Source organism: Mastomys coucha, unplaced genomic scaffold (assembly GCF_008632895.1).
Source record: "Mastomys coucha isolate ucsf_1 unplaced genomic scaffold, UCSF_Mcou_1 pScaffold6, whole genome shotgun sequence".
Classification (NCBI taxonomy): Eukaryota; Metazoa; Chordata; class Mammalia; order Rodentia; family Muridae; genus Mastomys; species Mastomys coucha.
The window spans coordinates 129,142,775-129,158,345 of record NW_022196912.1 but is presented as its reverse complement, the minus strand read 5'-3'; the positions used below and the strand labels follow the sequence as shown (position 1 = coordinate 129,158,345).

The window sequence follows — 15,571 nt, the reverse complement described above, 5'->3', positions numbered from 1 at the left end:
TATATCAAGCACTGTTGTGGTCAAAAGCAGAAAGCTCTACTCTGTGAAGAATTCTACAGAAAGGCTAAATAATAATAAAGTAGATATTCCCAAACTGAAATAAAAATAGGTACAGTCATAGGCTTAAGTGAAAAGACTGGTTGAAAGATTAAACTTTTTAAGAAAAAAATGTACGAATTTAAATAGCTAAAAGTTAGACAAGGAAACTTCATTGAAAGAAAGGGTATGGTATTAGCAAAGTGATAACTACATATTCGTATTATAAAATGCTCAATCATATTTCAGTTGTTAAGACAAAATAAAAGATACTAATGCACAAAGAATATTAATTTCATTTTTTGTTCACAAAGCTCAAATAAACATAAAATTTTCAAAACCTAGAAGATGTTAAATGATGCAATTTCATAAGCTATCAGGATAAAAGTCCCAGAAAGATTGTTAGGTAAGATAAGCAAAGTGCTTGTTTGCTTTTGTTTGGAGTATACTCACAAATGCACTTACATGACTGAGCATTTACTATGAAGGAAGAATTATGCAATGGATAATCTTGGTGGGTACACCACCTGTAACTGATGACAGTGTTCTTTCTTTCAACAAAACAGGTTGTTGACACAATGACATACAGAATGCCCTCATATGCAAGCACATTGGCACTTAAAAAGTTCCCAGTAATGTAACATTTATAATAAAGACAACATTACTTTAGCTAGTGGGGTTCATAGCAGGACAGTGAAAAATTCACTATCCCTAACATGCTCAAATTACTTTTTATTTTATAGTTTTTCCCTCCTAAAACCAAAACAATCTGATATAAACAAGTAAACATTCTTTTAAGCTAAATATTATTATTTGACTCTGTTTGTGTCTTTGTTCAGTTGGAAGTATCCCAGGCACCTGAAGGTCAGTACACTTACCTGGTGGCATTCATAATGTCACAGCTCAGCAGCTCACTCTCCACTGTGCTATATTAATAATGTCACAGCTCAGCAGCTCACTCTCCACTGTGCTATATTTAAGGCACACTTAGGGTTTGTGATCAGAGCTGCTTCATTTATTCCTCATTTTAAGAGGAGGATTTTTACCTTGAGACAACTAGGCTGTAATAATTAGATACAAATACACAATGTACAAAGCAAATACTATCTTATGCCCCTCTCTCTACTGCTGTCACACAAGATCAGGTAATACATTAAAGCTGGATAAAGTAGTAGTTTCCAAGTAAGGAACACACTCACATGAGTTAGCTCTGTATTACCTACCGGAAGGTTCCTTGCAGAATCCAAATACAAGATCAGCAGAGCAGATGAAAGGCCATCATTGGCTTGATCCTTGTCAGCTCTGATGTCTGCCAGTACCTACCAGGTGAGAGAAAAGTCTCTGTGAGTGTATATCTACAAGAGTGCACACTATCTTCACTTGCCTGTGCTCAAGAAGATAAAGTAACAATCTAATATATATAGCAGAACAAGAATTGAACTGATATCTGCCAAATGACGAGACTATTATTCATACAAACCAATTAAAATGAAACACTAAGATGGCATAGTTCTTCAAATCCCTGTCCTACTGCAAGCACAAAATTTAAAGGTCTCAGAACAGGAATAAAGACCTATACATTGTATTTTCTATACTTGTATTCCTGTTTACTACTATAGTGACTTATGGCACAATAATCAAAATTACTAATACAATTTTTAAAAAAATTTGTACCAACACAATCAAAGAGAATGGTCCTAAAAATCAGGAGTAGGTGGTCATGAAGAAAAGATACTGTACAGTACCTTGTCAAGGTCTGCAGCATCAGGCATCAGTGTGAGCCACTCTAACTTCAAATGTAGCTTTCCTTTGGGAACCTCGTCCAGAGTGAACCACTGTAGACAAAGTGTTTAAGTTCAGCAAAAGTGTTCCTGAATAAAAAAATCTGATTAAACCAAGTCTAAAAACATTGCAAGTTGTTCAATGACCTTGTGGCACCGATAGTTTTTAACTGGCCCTGAAGGAGCACATTTGCCATTTTATGTCTCATGTTCCAAGGGCCAGGGTTGGCCAGACACCATGCTCAAAGACCCCTGTGCCCAACAAGGCCCTTAAGATGTAAGGAGAACTCTTATTACATACAGGTTCCAGTGCTCCAGTACTGTCCAGCACTAACAAGGTTTATGCCCATGTATATACGGACTCACACAGAATTTAGAGGCTCACAGAATAGAACACTAATCCCAAACACTGAGTAGCAGAATCAAGTTCAGATACTTACTTTTTCATTGCTATACATCAACTGAGGAAACAGTGCATAGTTGTTTCAGCTTAAAGGTAGTTAAACGAAGACCACCACACACTCAGTGTTAAAACTGAGTGCCACAGGCAGGACTCTGACTCTCCTGTTCACCATTGTGCTCAGTGACTGGCACCTTAACAGATGTACAAGAAACACTGAGGAATGGACGGAAGCTCTTGGGGAGAAAGGGTGCTGCTGTGAAAGTAGAGGAGTCTCAGCACTGGCTTAGCTGATGAGGCTGTACTTGCCCAAGTGTCACCCATCTTTTATCTTTTGGAAGCTATTGTGCAGTTTTCCTTTATGTATTTTCTTATTTTTATGGCATTATGAATCACTCTCCCTGCTTGAAATAATATTTTTGCTACAAATTATTAGTGCATTTACAGGTATCTTTTATATACTGACAGCTCTGTGCATCTCTGCTATTTACTCCAACCACAACAAACACTTCCAACTGTCAACTGTTTACACATCTTTGCCCTAATTCCTCCAAGGCACATAGTCTGTCCACAATAAAAGTCAGGTTTACATTTCGTGCTCACCACACTTCCTGCCCAGGGCTTTGCATGTCTAAAGAAGCACACTATTACTGAACTATTCACTATACCTTACATTTCAAACATCTGTGATGTGATTATTGTTCCTAGAGTAGGAGCCGAACTTCTCACACTGGGTAGGTAGGTAAAAGCAGTAGGTCACAGTGATTCTGGCACACAGGAGGTACTTACAGTGTTCATTAAATGGACCAAAGTCAGAGAAAACTTACTTCATCTAAAAGGCGCTCCTTCTCAACTTCAATAAGATCAATCATAAGACTATAAGAATAAAAAAAGAAAAACCACAAAATTTTAGAACATAGAAATGCACTTCTTCCAACTGAAGAAGTTGAACATTTGTCTATGAAAAAGTATTCTATAAATGAAAAGAAAAAAAAAAGCTACACAATTTACCAGGAAACTTTCCTCAATGTATCCTATAACTTATGTCCAATAAAATCAAGAATAAGAGATAACAGGATTAATTTTTTGTGTCAAAATATTGAACATATACACAAAGCTAGAACTGACTGCTCATGTGTGCATGCACATGGAGGCCTGAGATAAACATCAGGAAGTGACTGCTCATGTGAACACGTACGTGGAGGCCTACGACTATCATCAGGAACTGACAGTATTCTTGTACATGGAGGCCTGAGACAAACATCAGGAGTCTTTCTTAAACACTCTTCATCTTACTCATGACAGTCTTCCAATTGAACCCATACCCTGATACAACAGTAAATAGTAGGACTGTTCTGGCCATGCCAGCCTCTGCCTTCCAATTGCTAGAATTACAGGCAGCTGCACTGCTCTTCCAGCATTTATGTGGGTGCTGGGTCTGAACTTTGATCCTTATGCTTACATAGCAAGTTCTTCATGCACCAATTTCCCAGCCACAGATGGTTTTCTGTTTCTTAGACAGGGTCTCACTATGTAGACAAGGCTGGCTTTTAACTCAAGAGACCTGCCTGCCTCTGCTTCCCAAGTACTGGGATTAAAGGTGTACACCACCTTGCTTGGCTTAGCTGATGAGTTTTCACATGTTATCCTTTGGTGCTATCAGGCATCACTGTGAACACAGTTATTTGTATAATGAAGTATAAGTCCACACTATATCAAGTCCCTTAGCAGGTTTAAGAGTAGGTTCTATTATCACCAAACAATCCTACTCTAATTCAATCATGGCACTACCGCACTGGAGCCAGCAATGATGATGAAGGGATTAGTATACTTGTACTTTTGAACACATCTTCCTTCTCCTTACAATCTAGGTTTCAGGGTGAATTAGCCTAGTTTTAGCCCTAGTCAATGACAACATGCTCCTAGTTGCTTTACCAGCCTCGTATCAACAGGATTGCATACATATTTGATCAGACCTTGTTCCTGCTCCTACTTGAGCTATGCAGTCACAGATTCTGAAATCACAGTATAATACATGGGTCTTAGAGATTTCAAGTCAGAGCATAACACACAAGACCATAATTGAGACATAATCCTTGGCAAGGTAATCCTTCACCATCCCCCTCCACAAGAAACTCATTTAAATAGCCTTAATTAGATAAACATGTATTAGATGTGTATATACATATTTATTCATTATGGGTACAGATGCAAATTCACAGCTATGGAGGCCATTATTTTTCTTTACTTTTCTATAGGTACAGTTTTTGTTTTCTTGAAACATGGTATCTCACTGACCTAGAATAGAATTTATCTAGTACTTTAGTTGCCCCTAATTGGCCCCAGGGATATACTTGTCTTTGCTTCCCCAGTGTAATCCCCAGGGATTACAAGCATGTGTCACTATACCCAACTTTTATTTTATTTTTCTTAAAGATTTATTTGATTTATGAGTACACTGCAGCTATTTTCTTTTTCTTTTTTTTTTTTAAAGATTTATTTATTTATTATATGTAAGTACACTGTAGCTGTCTTCAGACGCACCAGAAGAGGGCATCAGATCTCATTACGGGTGGTTGTGAGCCACCATGTGGTTGCTGGTATTTGAACTCATGACCTTCCGAAGAACAGTCGGTGCTCTTCCCTGCTGAGCCATCTCACCAGCCCAGCTATTTTCATATATACCAGAAGAGGGCATTGGATCCCATTACAGATGGTTGTAAGCTACCCCGTGGTTGCTGGGAATTGAACTCAGGACTCTGAAAAAACAGTCAGTGCTCTTAACCGCTGAGCCACCTTCCAGCCCACTTTTTTTTTTTTTTTTTTTGGTGTGTGTACACATGGTCTCTTGTGCTTCCAAAGAAAGCATTCTAACCACTAAGCCAGTGGTTCTCAGCCTTCCTAATGCTGCGACCCTTTAGTACAGTTCTTTATGTTGTGGTGACCCCCCCCACCATAAAAATTATTTTCATTGCTGTATGACATTTATTGTACCACGTATGTGAAGGCCTGAGATATACCCACATTTTGGGACAGAAAAATACTGAGTTGTTTATTAGTGAAGAACTAATAATATAATAGACAGCCATGAGCCATCTGACATGGGTGCTAAGCACTGAACTTGAGAAGAGAAGCAAGTATTCTTAACCACTGAGCCATCTCTCCCAAGCTGTAAAAAGCACAGAATGACAAACTGACTTTATTGTGGACACACTGTGATGCACTGGTGGCATTAGGGCAGAGAAGTGTAAAGAGTTCACAGTAATGGAGATTACAATGTGATGAGTATAACTATTTTCATAACTGCAATTTTGCTACTGGTATGAATCATGAGAATCATTCCAACTGAGCTATCTTCTCAGTCCTGGAAACATATTTTTTTGTTTGTTTGTTTTTTTGTTTTTTGAGACATCGTTCATCTGTGTAGCCCTGGCTGTCCTGGAATTCACTCTAGACCAGGCTATCCTCAAACTCAGAAATCCACCTGCCTCTGCCTCCCAAGTGCTGGGAGTAAAGGCATGCGCCACCACTGCCCAGCTGAAACATATTTTTTAATGTTTATTTTCGCTGTCTTAATGTGTGTGTGTGTGTAAAAACTAGGTTGTGCAGGTGCCCACAGAGGCCAGAGGAGCTGGAGTTTCAGGCAGCTGGGAGCCATCTGACATGGGTGTTAGGTACTGAGGAAGAGCAGCAAGCATTCTTAACCATAGAGCCATCTGTCAGTCAGGAATGTATTTTTTAAAGCCCATTTCCCCAGTTATATTAGTTCTTCTTGGAGAAAACAAACTATTGTTTACCATCCCAATGTGTAGGTACCATATAAGTGACTATACCCTAGCAAACTGAAAAGTTCACAGTTAAACCCACACTTACAACCTGGAAGGAAGTAGTTCCAGACTTCCCTGCAGGAAGAGGGGTTGGGGATGCGGGGCTCTACATTCACTGGCTCTCCACATTCCCCAGCTCTCCAGCCTGCAGTCTAACTGACAGGTGGAATGAACCTTAGTGTAAGTCTTTTTTTTTTTTTACATGACTTTAATTTATCTGAATTTGTTAACATTTAAAAACATATTTTAATTAAATAGAATTGAATCACATTCTTGTTTCCCTTTTGTACCACCGCTCTTCCCAGAGACCCCCCCCTTCAATACCTACAATATCTTTTTTGTCATGTTCTGTAAAATTTATAAAATATTATAACAATAAAAATAAGTATTTATAAAAGTTGTTTGATATAAAACAACAATCAATTTAACAGTCTTATGTAGATGCTTGCAAGAGAGTGTTTTTAGAAGTAAAAAAAATTTTTAAATATGTGGTAAAATAGACATCCTATGAAAAAGGCATTTAAAATGTGTATGTGTAAATAAATGATTCTTATAGCTTGCACCAAGGAGAGTGATTAGAAGGGTGTTCCCAAGCTCTTTTTTCACCTTCCTAAGAAGTCATCTTTGTCTGGATCTTCATCAAAGAGTTCAATCTCCAATTCTTGTCCAGGGTGTTCATACACTAAAGCCTGAAAATTAATGGTTAGTAGTTAGACAGTTTTACTACCACAATCAAATACTAAGTATGATGATTATAACAAATATTACTGTGTACTTTTCTCTTACAATAAGCAGTTTTAAAAGGGTACTTTCTTACTGCCAGAACACATGCACTTCTTGATGACTAGGCCATTCTAAAAAGACTTGTCTGCTGGGCCTATTTCTGGCTATCTGAATTCTGTGTCAGTGGGCCAAGCACAAGCCCCTGAAACTAGGTGACAGTGTGAAGTCAGTCATACATAAGATCTAAGGTCTAACCCAAGTGAAGATGCAGGAAATAGTCCTAAATTCTGAACTGGCTCCATTCAGATGCAAATCTTGAAAAACACTTAGCCACTCAGAGAATAGGAACTGCCAGGTGACAGAGGACTGAGGGTGGCAGGAAAGGGGCAGAAAACACCACTGTTCTCAACAACAATTCTGTCCTCTGAAAACCTCCAATTTTGGATCCAGCAATTTATACATATGACATCATACTTAAGGAGCATTACCTAAAGTACTGCACTTAATAGCCCAGGCCTGTCCAGGTCAAGAAATTAAATGGAATGACAGTGAAAGTTAAGTAGATCCTAGCTGGGTGTGGCGATAAACACCTGTAAGTGTTTGGGAGGCTGAAGCAGAAGGATCAGGAGTAACAGGCTAGCCCAAGATATAAATAAATAAACAAACACTATCTCAAGGGAGGAAATAAAATGTTTTAAAAAAGAGAAAGAAAACAAAATAAAAAAATGAAAAAGGAAACAAAATGTAACAAAAACAATAATAACTGTTATCTATCCACTGAGATGTAAAGATGTCCAGATACATTAAATGAAAATATATAAAAGTATATTTCTATGTTTATGTGTTTTAACCATATATAATATTTTATAGTCAGAAAACCTATTTACATTAAAAAATATATTGCCACGAATCACTGTGGTAGCCTTATGTAACTACTGCTTAAAACTATCATGTGTTTACATTACAAGACAGTTTTGTGGTAGGAGAGAGAGTAGAAACTTTTTCAAAAATGAGAAATTAAAAAACCTTCAACAATGGTCCAAGTTAGCCACACTTTTGTGTGACAGGTCTGGAGTGAGATTTCTCGTGCCCTCTCTCAGTTACCACACCTTGATGCCACTACTTACCTCATATACTTCATTCCATTTTGGACTAAGGTTCTCTTTGATGACTTTGCTCTGGAAGATTTGATTGCCCACCCGGATAATTCCATAGGGGTCTGATTTTCCCTTGACAAGGCCTTTAAGGTAGGTGTCTTTTCCCTGCAGATCTTGAGCTTCAATAAAATGAATCCTTAGGACACCCTGAAGAGAGGAACAAACCACTGACCATTTGCTGTGGAGAATGGAAGACATAAAGTATATACCTCAGCAGAAACTGTGACTGCTCAGCTGTGACATGTACTTAGAAAACAAGAATTAAGATAGGAGGATAGTATGTCATCCAACTACATGGTAAGACTGTTGATCAGCAGCAAGGACTCCTCAACAAAAATGCAGTGAGAGCCTTAAGTCTTGAAGAGGGAACCCTGGCTGCAGAGGTCTAGTGGGGTAGCATGCTTATCCCCAAGAAGCTGATAAGACATGGCCATAAGGCTCACCAAAAATTATTACATTCTAAGACTACGTAGGTAATAGCTAACATGATAGGGTTTGTCAGACCTGCTACTAAGCATTTCTTGTTCAGCAACCATGTCATTCAATTTTTAGACCAATTTTATGAAATACTGTTATTAAGTCTACTTTATAAAGGAAGAAACTAAAACTTTGAAGTAGGAAGTACTCATCAAAAATAAACACTTCTTTCCCAAAGTTGTTTTATTTGTAAGAGGAAAAATATTTACTCATTTTTCTATGACAAATAAAGTTTGGTAGGGTAATATTCTTCCTCCAAATGCTTAAAAACATTACAGACTAATATTCCTGGCTTCTTAGGCCAAGACAAGCTTCTCTGCAGATGAACACTTTAGAAAGCTCTAAAAGAGTCTTGCCTGTACAGCTGAGATGTTCTCACAAGATTTGCATTAAGCTCAGAGAACAAAGATTGTTAAGATCTAGGCCAGCTCCAGTGTTTATTATACTTAATGCACAAAACAAATTTCTACATTTTAAAGAGTGCCCTTTCTTATATGTAGTGTTATCACATTTGTTGAATGTCTATAGTATAATTTTGCCATCAAATTAAATAGAGTATGCTTTTTTGGACTAAGGTTCTCTTTGATGACTTTGCTCTGGAAGATTTGATTGCCCATACTCTGCTGGGCCTGTTTCTGGTTATCTGAATTCTGTGTCAGTGGGCCAAGCACAAGCCCCTGAAACTAGGTGACAGTATGAAGTCAGTCATACATAAGATCTAAGGTCTAATATTACAGGCTAATATTCCCAGCTTCTTAAGACAAGACAAGCTTGTATATAAATACAAGGACAAATAAATATAAGGAGAAGGCTAAGAACATGAGTCTTGGGTTTGAAACTCAGCATCAAAGTGAGACAAAAAAGAAAGAAGAATTGATATATATATACTAAGAGTATGTGTGTGTGTGTGTGTGTGTGTGTGTGTGTGTGTGTGTGGTGTGTGTGTGTATGTAAATCTATATGTATGTATACTCATGCATGTTTGTCCATGTGTGTATTGTTGAAATCTAAATGAAAAAAAAGAAAGGGCATCAAGGCAATGTTATTTCTACTTCAGGAAATAAAACTGAGAAGTACACAGCCATTGAAATGGCATCAGCTTACCTTCTCTTGTTTTAGTGAACAGAGTATAGTATGTACTAGTACTACTCCTTCTTGTAGAGAAGCCATGGTAGTACTGTTTCCTTAACACCTGTGGATTAACAACATCTGGCTGACACTTAGACCTGCTCTAACCAGAGCAATACCCCGCCTTTGTCTCCAGCTGTTCTGTTTACTTAAGGTGACTCCATAGACATATGATCTAGTTTTATGCTGTACATTTTATAGGAGCTGAAATATATCCAGTCACATGTTCAGTAGTAAGTACCTCCACATCTAAGAGCTCTGTTTTTCCTTTCTTTTAGTGCAGCTGTTATGCAAAGGCCTCTTCTGTCACTGTGGTTGTCTAAATAAGAATGGCCCCCATAGGTTCATATATTTAAATGTTTAGGGAGTAGCATTTGAAAGGATTAAGATATGCGACCTTGTTCCAGGAAATGGTTCCCGGGAGTTTGGGGAGTTCAAACACTCAAGCCAGGCCCAGTGCTATTCTCTCTTCCTGATGCCTGCAGATCCAGATGGAGAACTCTCAGCTATCTCTTCAGCTGTATGTCTGTCTGCATGGTATCTCTTTAGAACAAGACTAACTTCACTGATGAAGTGTATATATATATATATATATATATATATATATATATATATATATATACATACACACATATAAAATATATGAAGTAATTCCAGAGAAAGTCCATTCCAGTGTTTGAGAAAACATTTACACCCATCACCATACTGAAGTTTCACTGTATCAGCAGAAGTAGCTCGCTTGCTGCTGAGAGTGATTCTATCACACTGAGACAAATGCAGCACACACCTCCTGAGATGACTTTTGCCTGCTGTTTATTGCTATTCTTATGACTTGTGATTACATCTGAAGAATGAGCCCTACTGGTACATGCCTGAAGGAACATGCCTGAAGCATAAGAACTCCTGAAGTCTCTGGACAGCTTTAGGGTCAGAGATTCCCTAGAATATCTCTGGGGAGTGCGGGGCAGCTAGCAATGTATTAACACAAGTGGCAAGAGAGATGTTCAGAAGAACAAGGTAAGTCTAAAGATAACACCCTGAGCTTGAAAAGGTCCTAGTACGTTCTTAAACACTAGTGGATACAAATGCATGCTTACCTTTGGTATGGGAAACCGCAACTGAGCTATTTGAACTTCACTGACAAGAGGAACGGTGATTCGATTGGGAAGCACTAGATAGTTCGATATTATATCCAAAATGATAGTATCAGATAAACCACTATTATTTGGAGATAAATAACAAGCAATCAGATAAATAAAATACATATATATATATCATCACTTTTAACAACAAACACACACAACTTAGTTCCTATAGCAATGTACAGGGTGGGAGTTCTCTAACTGTCCCAGGACAGGACTTAGAGTTAATATTTCAATATATTTCAGCTATACTGCTGTTGTAATGAGGCAGGCTTTATTTTTGTAATACAACATAAAATTCTAGATCCTTTCAATATTCCTATATGGTTTTATCAGACTTAAGATAGATTTCTTTTTAACATAAACATTGCAAACATAATTAAAAGTATAAAGAATAATACAGTAAACACTCACAAATCCATTTCATGCTTAGTGTTGTATATTGCTTCCAATTAAATAACATAAATTAGTTGTTTTTTCTTCATTCTTTAGACATAATTCTACATACTTTAATAATTTTGATCTACTATTATATCACTGTGAAGTAAACTTAGTAATATGAATAAAAACCATAGGAAAGCATTTTATATCTACTTTTGCCTGTCTTTAAAGGGAAATGTAGGAATTAAACAGTGTATGCATGAGAATACTTTTGGAGACAGATCCATGCAAGTTTCCTTATTCTAAAAAGCTTTACTAGAATCCTGAATTTTAAAAATAACCATGATTACTGCAAGTATCTTTTGGTGTTAAGTCATTAGCATATGTATGTGATTATACATGTAAACATGCCCTGTCAGTCATCATGATCACTTAAGCAAAGCTGATCCATGCATGACAATGAGGAATGGACCTTTCTTCACAAGTCTTTCAATGTAAAGAAGGACTGAGTCACACATGGCACCATGCCTCCTATCAGTGGGTTATCCTGTTAACACTTCTGAAGATTAATGAAAGTCTTGGGCTGGCAGGTACTGTACACCTGCTCTTCTGTAAGGACGTATAGGATTCTACATAGCCTTAAACCAACGTTTTATTGCCCTCGGCATTTCTTCTTAAGTAACTGTTTTGTTTATACTGAAATACTTGCCGAAACAGAAGATCCCTTCCTAACTGAAGTATTCTGAGGAATATCCTCACTGCTGAAATAACATAGTACTATGCCTAGAAACTAGCAGTCCCAGAAGCCACTGTGTCCAGTACTCCAGGCAGCCTTACAGCACTCTGCACAATTATCAGGTGTAGATGCTTCTCCCAGACCCCTCCCCAGCATCCAAGCATTCACAACTTTTCTTGCAGGCACTGGTTCCCAAGTCTGCTTTTCATCAATGTTGCTCCTGCTCATCTTCTGCCTCTCCTGACCCAGACCCTTACCCTCCTTCACATTCTCTATGTAATATAAGCTCTTCTTGAAATCTAACAGGGATTTTACATCATGACAACAAAAATGTCTAGCACAGTGAACTGATTCAGACATTATTTTAAAATGACTCATATGACCCAGATTCATTTTGTAACCCATGAATACAACATATATACTATCTTACAAAGCCTTGAAAGATTAGACTCAATTATTAAATATTTATCTTTTGAATATTTTTAACATTTTTACTGTATACTTGATGTACACAACAAAAAATCTTTTTAAGATAGGGCTTTACATAGTACAGGAGAGCCTCAAACTTGCTGTATAGACCAGGATGGCACTGAATTTCTGATCTTCCTACCTCTATCTCCTAAGCACTGGGCTTCCTGAAAGGTATGTACTACTATATCCATCTGGCTTAATTGAAAATATTGGTCTGAAGATTAATAGTCTCAATTTTATATTTTATTACATAAGATTTATAGTGACCACTATATTTTATATAAATATATATATTGTTATATATAAATTATATATAGTATATCTAAATATATCCTTATTTTAAAGGGATATTCCTATATATTATACGATAGCCTACTTTTAACAATGGGTACATCTTTATCTCTGTATGTGTTATATATTTAAGTATTTATGTTTGTGTATGTGTGTGCATGCATTCATGCACATATGTGCACACACAGACACACATAAAGATATGTGTGCATGTGCCTGTATGGGGGGGAACAGAGGTCAACTTTTGATGTTGGTCTTCAGCTGTCTTTCATCTTTTTTTTAAAGTAAGGACACTCACGGGGACCTAGAGTTTGAAGTTGTAGTCTAAGCTAGCTGGCTAGTAAACTCCAGTGATTCATCACATCCCTGTGCTAGGAAAGAAAGTACATGTGATTATACCTGGTTTTTTATATAGGTGACAGAAATCAAATTAAGGTGCTCAGGCATAGCAAGCACTTTATCAACTCAACTATTCCCAGGCCCTTTAAGTACGAGTTTTAATGATATAGTTCTATATATAATATATACTTCACACTACACACATAAGATTTACACATTAATAATTAGAAGATATTATGGTAAAGAATCTGCTTACAGCAAATGGATAGAACTAGAAAACATCACCCTGAGTGAGGTAACCCAGACCCAGAAAGACAAATATGGTAATGTACTAACATATAAGTATTAGTCACAATGTACAGGAAAATCATGCTACAAACCACAGCCCCAAAGAAGCTAAGTAACAAGGAGGGCCCAAGGGGGAATGCTTGAATTTCACTTGAAGGGGAAACAGATTAGACACGAGAGGTATGGATTGAAGGACAGGACTGGATGGGGGAGGGGTGGAAATGGGAATAGGAGAAATGAGATGGGGGAAGGACAGAGGGAGTGAGTAATGGGAGGGGAGACTCTCTGGGAGGAGCTAGAAACCTAAGGCAATGGAAATTCCCAGGAATCTATGAGGATGACCCTAGCAAGGACAAGTAATCAGGATAAGGAGTCTAAACCAGCCATCTCCTGTAACCTGACATGACTTCTAATGGAGGACTGGGACATCAACCCAGGCAGAAAGCCTTAAAACCATAATTTGTCCTGCCTATAAGATGTGCACAGGTAAAAAATGGAGCAGAATTTGAGGTACAGGCCGACCAGTGACTAGCCACAAGAAGGAGCCCAGCCCTGACCCAATTAATGATATTCTGTTGGACATGCTGACAGGAGCCTAGCATATATGTCATCAGAGAAGTTTCTTCACCTAGAAACTTATGTAGAGACCCATAGTCAATCATTAAGTGGAGCTTGTGGAATCCTGTGGAAGAAGGGGAGGAAGGCTTAAAGGAGCTAGAAGGGTCAAGAACACAACAAGAAGCCTACAAAATCAACTAACCTGGGCCCACAGAGACTGAACTGCCAAGCAGAAAGCATGCACGGGACAGACCTAGGCCCTCTGCACACAAGAAACAGTTGGGTCTTCATGTGAACTCCTAAAGTGGGAGCAGGGGCTGTCTCTGACTACATTGCCTGCCCCTAACAGGGCTGTCTTGTCTAGCCTCAATAGAAGAAGATGTGTCTAATCTTATTGCAACTTGATATGCAAAGGCTGGTTGATATCCATGGGAGGCCTTCCCTTTTCTGAGAAGGGAAAGGGAAGAAGTAGGAGGAAAGGGGGAAAGGAAACTATGAACAGGGTGTAAAGTAAATAAATAATTTAATCAATAATAAAATATAAAAAAAGGCTCAGCTTACATTATAAATCACTAAGATGAAACTAGTTAAGTATTCAAATGACATGTGCAAATTCTCATGAGTGTGTCCACAGTGACTGTGTAGAGATCCTTACTGAATAAAATGGTTTTGGATTGGCTGAAGTTTTGTGAGGGCACAGGACACATCTTCTAAGCCACACTGCCACGCACAGAATTCATACTACGTCATTTATAATTACAGACAAAACAATCAATTAGCCTTATTTCAGTCCACCTATGATGGTAAGTAAAGACCAGTAAAATAAGCTTTCTTAATTTAACATTTGCAGATACCTGTTGCTCACCTCTGGCTAACAAAATCTAGCAAGCACTACCACTTCCAGTGTAAGCTTTCCCTTTGTATGGGATCATTCACTGGAAGGGAGAGGGGTTCAAGTAGTTGAACATTTCTTGGTTTCTCTGTAGAGCATATACAAAACTAAAACCTGACTTGAAAAAAAAAAAACACAGGAACCTATTCAAGACAGGTGGATACATAAGGTGACCCTGGAATTTTTGTAAAACTAGCAGGAAAGACTATGCCATTTGCAGAACAGCTGCTGCACACAGGAAGAATCCATCTGAAGATAAGCACAAGTCAAGACCTATAAGATTGCATGAACAGCCCATATTATTTGGTATCAACATCTGCCTGAGCCTGACACCCCACAAAGAATGCTCTATGAGATGCAAAGGCCAGTGCAGGTTAAGCTCTCTTGGAGAACCCATGACAATGTCATTCTCATCTATGTCCAAGTGATAATGACAGTGGTTGGCACAGAGCAAGTGTGTAATACCCATGTCTCAGCTGAATGACGGCACTGAATTTTAAAGGTGCTATTTCTACACTGAATATTAAAAGCATTATTTAAAAATAAAAAAGTATCATTTGGGAATCTCAGTGGGTAGCTCAAAGGTAACTTAAAACTATAAAATCCTGAGTTTAATCCCCAGCATTACAAATAAAAATAAAATTATCTGTGTCAATTTAAGTCAGTATTTTGTTTGTGTCAAGATTCTAATGAACTAGGAACTCATCAACAAACCTTTTAAAGTTGTACATTTCTGTCCACAGATCTTTTAAAGATAGTAGAACTTCTCTCTTTACCTGATAAATCATAATACATTTTATTTGTGACTATGTCTCAGATTATTAAAGCTGCTGTCTTTTACTGATCATGAAGCAAATTCTTGTTTTAGCAGTCATTTCGTAGGCATTAGTAAGCATACAGAAATAGAAAGCAGTCTGAAATCAAAGATTTGGGAATTAATCTGT

The 15,571-nt window shown here is 37.8% G+C and overlaps 1 protein-coding gene across 3 annotated transcripts in view; it reads right to left on the bottom strand.

The window, feature by feature from the left end:
- Esyt2 (extended synaptotagmin 2) overlaps nucleotides 1-15,571 on the bottom strand; it is a 101,466-nt gene that overhangs the window by 21,866 nt on the left and 64,029 nt on the right. For all 3 annotated transcript variants that reach the window (XM_031357514.1, XM_031357516.1, XM_031357517.1), the window contains exons 8-13: nucleotides 10,627-10,747; nucleotides 7,895-8,071; nucleotides 6,651-6,733; nucleotides 3,045-3,093; nucleotides 1,782-1,871; nucleotides 1,260-1,355 (exon numbers count right to left, since the gene is read on the bottom strand). In XM_031357514.1, the coding sequence (XP_031213374.1) occupies nucleotides 1,260-1,355; nucleotides 1,782-1,871; nucleotides 3,045-3,093; nucleotides 6,651-6,733; nucleotides 7,895-8,071; nucleotides 10,627-10,747 (616 nt within the window). The remainder of the gene's footprint in view (nucleotides 1-1,259; nucleotides 1,356-1,781; nucleotides 1,872-3,044; nucleotides 3,094-6,650; nucleotides 6,734-7,894; nucleotides 8,072-10,626; nucleotides 10,748-15,571) is intronic.